Here is a 5,635-nt window from a genome sequence, read left to right on the forward strand (position 1 = left end):
TATAATGTCCAGATAGTTATCAATTATTTCTTAAGAGAAAACTTTATTTTTTATCTGTTATTTTTGGTAATTAATCTCTGTACGAGTTTGGTAGATTTGACCAATCTCGCATTATATATGTATATAGATTATTGCTATTTTGAAATAAGTTCTTAAACATATTTTTTCTTAAAACATAGAACAGTAAATAAAGAAGTAAAGCAAACAATTATCTCTTCTAGTTACGACCTTTGTACTTGGTTTCCGTTTGATGTAGGTTCCTAAGCCTTTATAAATATTGCACGTGGAGCATATGAAACAAACCAAAAATTTTAGGTTCTATATATACAGTTGAATAACTAAGAAATCATTAATTACTACATGATTACTACTATAATTTATCAGGCTTAATAACTAAGATGTATTTTAGTCTAAAACTAGGAAACTAAAGACACCCTACCTCCTTGAAATTTTGGTTCAAAAGAAATAAATGGCATCCTAAGAATTTAAAATGGCTGAGAAAGCCATTAGGGAGACATTCTGAGCTTCCGATTGGTTATTCATGTCATATATATAAGGGAGCATTTCCAAAAATGAAAAGAGGTGGATGGGGTGTTTGATTCATTAAATAAATGATATCTCAGCAAATAGAAAAGATAAGACCTTGTTATATATTCCAGCTTGTCAGTATCTGTAATACGAGTTTCTAATTTGTACGAAACTATAGACTTAGTATTTTGACTTCACAATCATCAATTTGAACAAGTGCTGCATTCAACATACCACGTGACACACAAAATCGATATTTATCTGTGTTTTTATAATATTTACTTTTAAATTAAGAAATTGAGTAATGTATAGTTCTAAAATTTTAATTATAATCTACAGTTTAACACCAAACTTATTGACAAAAATTCATAAAATAGTGGTTCAATAGAATTTTGAATGTGAGTCAACAAATGTGGTGACATGGCCTTTCACCTGTGCCCCATGTGGAAAGGGTTAACAGCCAGTTAGGTTTAGCACAAACAGCAATACCTTTAACAACTTTTTTGTTATTTTCGTTATAGATATAGTTCACTGTATATAATATTTCATGAATTTATGTCAATAAGTTTGGTATCAAACTTTAGATTATAATTCAAATTTTAGTATTGTACATTATAACTTAAAAGTAAATATTAAAAACACAGTTAAACATCAAATTTTGTGTTTTATGTGGTAAGTTGAATGCAGCACTGGTTCAAGTTAGATTTTTGTTTTTGTGATGTTAAAATACTAAGTCTGTAGTTTCATACAAATTAGAAACTGAAATTACAGATATTGACAAGCTAGAATGTATAATAAGAACCTCCTATCTTTTCTATTTGCTGAGATACCACTCATGCAATGAATGAAACACAGTTGGCCCCACTCACATCTTTCCTTTTTTGGAAATATTCCCTTATATATACTTACTTCAATATATGACATGTGAATAACCAATTGAAAGCTCAGAATGTCCCCCTAGTGGCTCTCTCAGCCATTGTAAAGTGTTGGTATGCCAATTGAGGTAAGGTATGTCTTTAGTCAGCTCATAATTTTTTTTTTAGACTGAAATAAATCTTAGTTACTGAAGGCTTAGCTACCGAGTGCAAAGGGCATAACTAGAAAAGATAATTGTTTGCTTGACTTCTTTACTTACTGTTCTATGTTTAAAGAAAAATAAGTTTAAGAACTTATTTCTAAATAGTAATAATCTATATAATGTATAATAATTGAAATGTGATTGTATTTTACAAAATACTAGTCTACTAAAACACAGTCAAGATGGGTCACTTTGTAAAGATTAATGGTCAGTTTTATATTATTGGATATGGTAACATGAGAGCACATGTGCTGCATCATTGTAACTTCTGGATTGTTAGCCAGGTCAACAAAAATAATAAATATGTATAATGTTATGAGATTTAAGCTACTTAGTTGTATTATAATTTGTTGTCATTCTAGAAAAGAAAGAGGCATAATTTGTATATATTTCCTAATTTTTTATGGTGGTTACCAGATGGTCAAATCTACTGAACCCATACAGTGATTCGTTAGTGAATATAAAAAATAAAATATAAAGTTTTTTCTTAAGAAACGTTTGACAACTATCTGGACACTAAAAATTTGGCATGTGAAATTAGAAAATTTTCTGATGCATAAAAGTATTATTAATCTTAAAATGAAATTACTTTGCATGTTGGACAGGCAACATGCGAAAAGAAAAAAACATTGCTTTACAAACATTAATACTTAATACAAAAAGAATTGATATTTTGCATATGAAAGCATTGTAATGTTTACTGATAACTTGCCATATTTCTTTAACATGTGCTTACTAATTTAAAAGTTGTAGCATGAAAACTATAACAAGCACAAAATGTTTACAAGGTTGGTCCCAGGGACTGAGCCCGGGCTGAAAGAGTTAAACAAATCATAAAAAGGCTGTCAGATGAGAAAAATCCAATAAAAATGTTCAGAATGATAGTTGGAGTTTGAAGATACTTCAGGAGGAATTTCTAAAATGAAATGTTTGTGGGCAGAAAAGAGTTAAAACCAAAAGTGTGCTGGTATCAATTAATATTTTCTGTCTAATTTTTTTTTGCAGATTAATCACATATCAGCCTCCAGTGAAAATAGTAAGTTGTAGTATTTATAGTGTTTAAAAAATCTAATTGTGAATTTTACTTTTACAGCAATAAGACAAGCCATCTCTAAAGCCCTTGTTGCGTATTATCAGAAATGTAAGTATTGTTCCAATGATACATGTGTAAATATATAATAATTATTTTTTTTTTATTGAACTTTTGATGAATGTCACGTTTAAGTTTAACTGTACCGGACAAGAACAACCAGGTATAAAAACTTCATTGACTTATAATTTACCAGTAATTAAATTGTGACTAACTATTAATGAAAGTAAAATTAACTGTTATTACAAATGGTGTTTGTTACCGAATGATGTCCTGAAAGTAGTTGTTTGGCCTTTCAGTGGTGTCATTATTGTGAGCATTTTACCCATCTCTTAGAATAAATGTGTGGCCATTGTTAGGAATGAGTTCCATGTGTGACTTACTAACAACAGGCCTTAGATCACCTGAGAAATGCAATGATGAGAGTATGGGGAACGTTTTGCAGAAATTGTTTAGTGACTTATAAACCACATGCAGTAACACTGTAGAGCTGTATTAACAGTGAAAGATGAACCTTCTTGCATTTGAAAAACTTGTATTTATGAGCCTTATTATTGCTGCAAACACTCCCAAATTGTGTGGTTGCAAACAGTTCACAGGTTGATTTGTTATGGTTTTGCTGTTTTATAATAAATTTCACTTTTATAAGTTTTATAGTTATAATTTATTTGCTTGTAAAATATATTCTAGTGAAAACCTGTTAACATATTATTACATTTTATTACTATTGTTATTATTGGTGATTTCCCATTCTTTTAAAATTGTTTATAAATATGAACTCTTAGAAAGGTGACCAGTAAAATTGGAAAGTTTTAGTTATATTTGTGTAAAAAAATCTAACTGTAAGCAATACATTTATAATTCATGACTTACTCATTAAGTTGTTTGACTTTTGGGCAGATGTTGATGAAGCTTCAAAGAAAGAGATTAAAGACATTCTGATCCAGTATGACAGAACTTTATTAGTGGCTGATCCACGTCGTTGTGAGCCAAAGAAGTTCGGTGGACCAGGAGCCAGGGCTCGTTACCAGAAATCTTACCGATAAAATCAAATGTTTATTATCTTAAGGTATATTTGTAACTTCAGTCGAGCCTTAATAAACATTTGCTAACAGTGGGAGCTTATTCTTGAAATTTTTTTAAGTAGCTTCATGAAGATGTAGACTGAGCACAAAGAAGGAATGAAAATTCATTCTGTATATTTATCATACCCTTTAAGAGGTGAAACATATATCTATTAATGTTGATAAAATTCAAACACTAGTATAATAGATAGACAAACAACGATTATTGATGGTGGAACATACAACTTATTTCAACAGAACATTGGTCTGTCTTCTTCTGAAGAAGACAAACCAATGTTCTGTTGAATCATGTTGTATGTTCCACCATCAGTAAAACTTTTCCTTATGCTTAAATCATTGTTTGCCTGCCTGTTATATTGGCATAATGTGTTTACTTACTCAAGTAAACTACTATATTGCTGTAAAATAACAAATCTATGAACTTTGATCAATGTTTCACTCTGTAGGCATCACAAAATACAAGTTTAACTGTTATATTTGCATTGGTATGGACTTTGCACAATTTGAAACTATAAAAATATAATTACATATTACAATGACATATAACTAATACACACAAAAGGTTGTATAAATGTTTGTGCTTATTTTCAGTCAGAGTAGACTGCATTCAAGAGGAGTGATATAGTAACACATTTTTTATTTGTATTGTTATAAAATAATGTATTATTATCTTGCGTGTTATTAAGTACCAAGTTACTGGAGTTTAAAGTTTTTATTAATTTGAGTAATTTATGTGGAATGTATATTGGCTAAAGGATACTTTAACACTAGCTTTAACAGTGAAGGTTGTGTAGAAATATTGTCTGTGTAATTTTAGCACATTTTACAATAGCTGTTTTCATGAATTCTTGTGAAGTTTGTTTGCTCTTTTTCTCAGTTTTTACTCAGACTTTCTTGCATATCACAATCAAAGAGAACAAGGTGGAAATCTACATTTATTCTTAATTATACACGTTGCCTTGCAAAATTATTGTAAAAACTGAATTATCTTAGTAAAAAATAGAATGATCTCATAAGATGAAAAAGTTGAGTACATTTCGAGATAAATACATTTGATCATAATACTGAACTAGAAATGAAAACTAGGATTACCAATTTCATGTTAAATAAATTCTAAAAATACAAGAAAAATATATAAGAAAGTATTTATACACACATGGCATGTGAGAGATCTTAAAGATTAGTTGAAATAATCTTGCTGTATTTTATTCTTAGACTTAAATTAGTATTTCTGTTTCAGAATGGCCAGTTTTCAAGCTTTTAAGCTGTTTTTCTGTAAAAAAAAAAAAAGCTGGCTACAAAGTCACTGGGATTAGCTTTTTTCTGCTTCTGAAAGAAAACCTCTAAGTGGCCAGCTTGGCAGTTACCACACATGTAAACTTAAACAAAGGGTCTTTATACAGTGTATGCAAAGAATAATCTCAGTCTCAAGGATGGTTGAAAAATTAAGAAATTTGTCTTTCACAAATATAATATTTGGCAATTTAAAATAACATGCTGGAAAGGGAAGAAAAAGAAAATAATGGAAAACCTGGAACTTATTTTTATACATTGTTAATATTCACTGTTGTGGGTTATTTTTTGTGTTTAAAGGATTGGGGGATGGGTGTTTGTTTTTCACAATATTTTGTAAAACATTGATTTGCAACTATTATATCATCAACGTGTAAAAAATGATGCCAGTTTGTGGCTTTCCAGTGTGATTAGCTGTATATATATACATATATATATATATATATATATATATATAGTATATATATATATATACAAGATAACACGACGTACGTACGTAGTAGTACTATAGTACAACGACCGTAAGTTAGTATTACTAAACTATCTAGATACTACTACTTT

At 29.4% G+C, this 5,635-nt stretch overlaps 1 protein-coding gene across 3 annotated transcripts in view; it reads left to right on the plus strand.

Moving 5' to 3' along the window:
- Positions 1-3,816, plus strand: part of LOC106467234 (40S ribosomal protein S16) — a 30,648-nt gene extending 26,832 nt beyond the window's left edge. For 2 of the 3 annotated variants that reach the window (XM_013927563.2, XM_022395370.1), the window contains 2 exons: positions 2,700-2,747; positions 3,597-3,816. In XM_013927563.2, the coding sequence (XP_013783017.1) occupies positions 2,700-2,747; positions 3,597-3,742 (194 nt within the window). In that variant the 3' untranslated portion in view covers positions 3,743-3,816. The remainder of the gene's footprint in view (positions 1-2,699; positions 2,748-3,596) is intronic. The other variant, XR_002612381.1, reaches the window with a different exon arrangement.
- The last annotated feature ends 1,819 nt before the right edge of the window (positions 3,817-5,635 follow it).

The sequence above is a fragment of the Limulus polyphemus genome, unplaced genomic scaffold (assembly GCF_000517525.1).
Source record: "Limulus polyphemus unplaced genomic scaffold, Limulus_polyphemus-2.1.2 Scaffold2537, whole genome shotgun sequence".
NCBI lineage: Eukaryota > Metazoa > Arthropoda > Merostomata > Xiphosura > Limulidae > Limulus > Limulus polyphemus.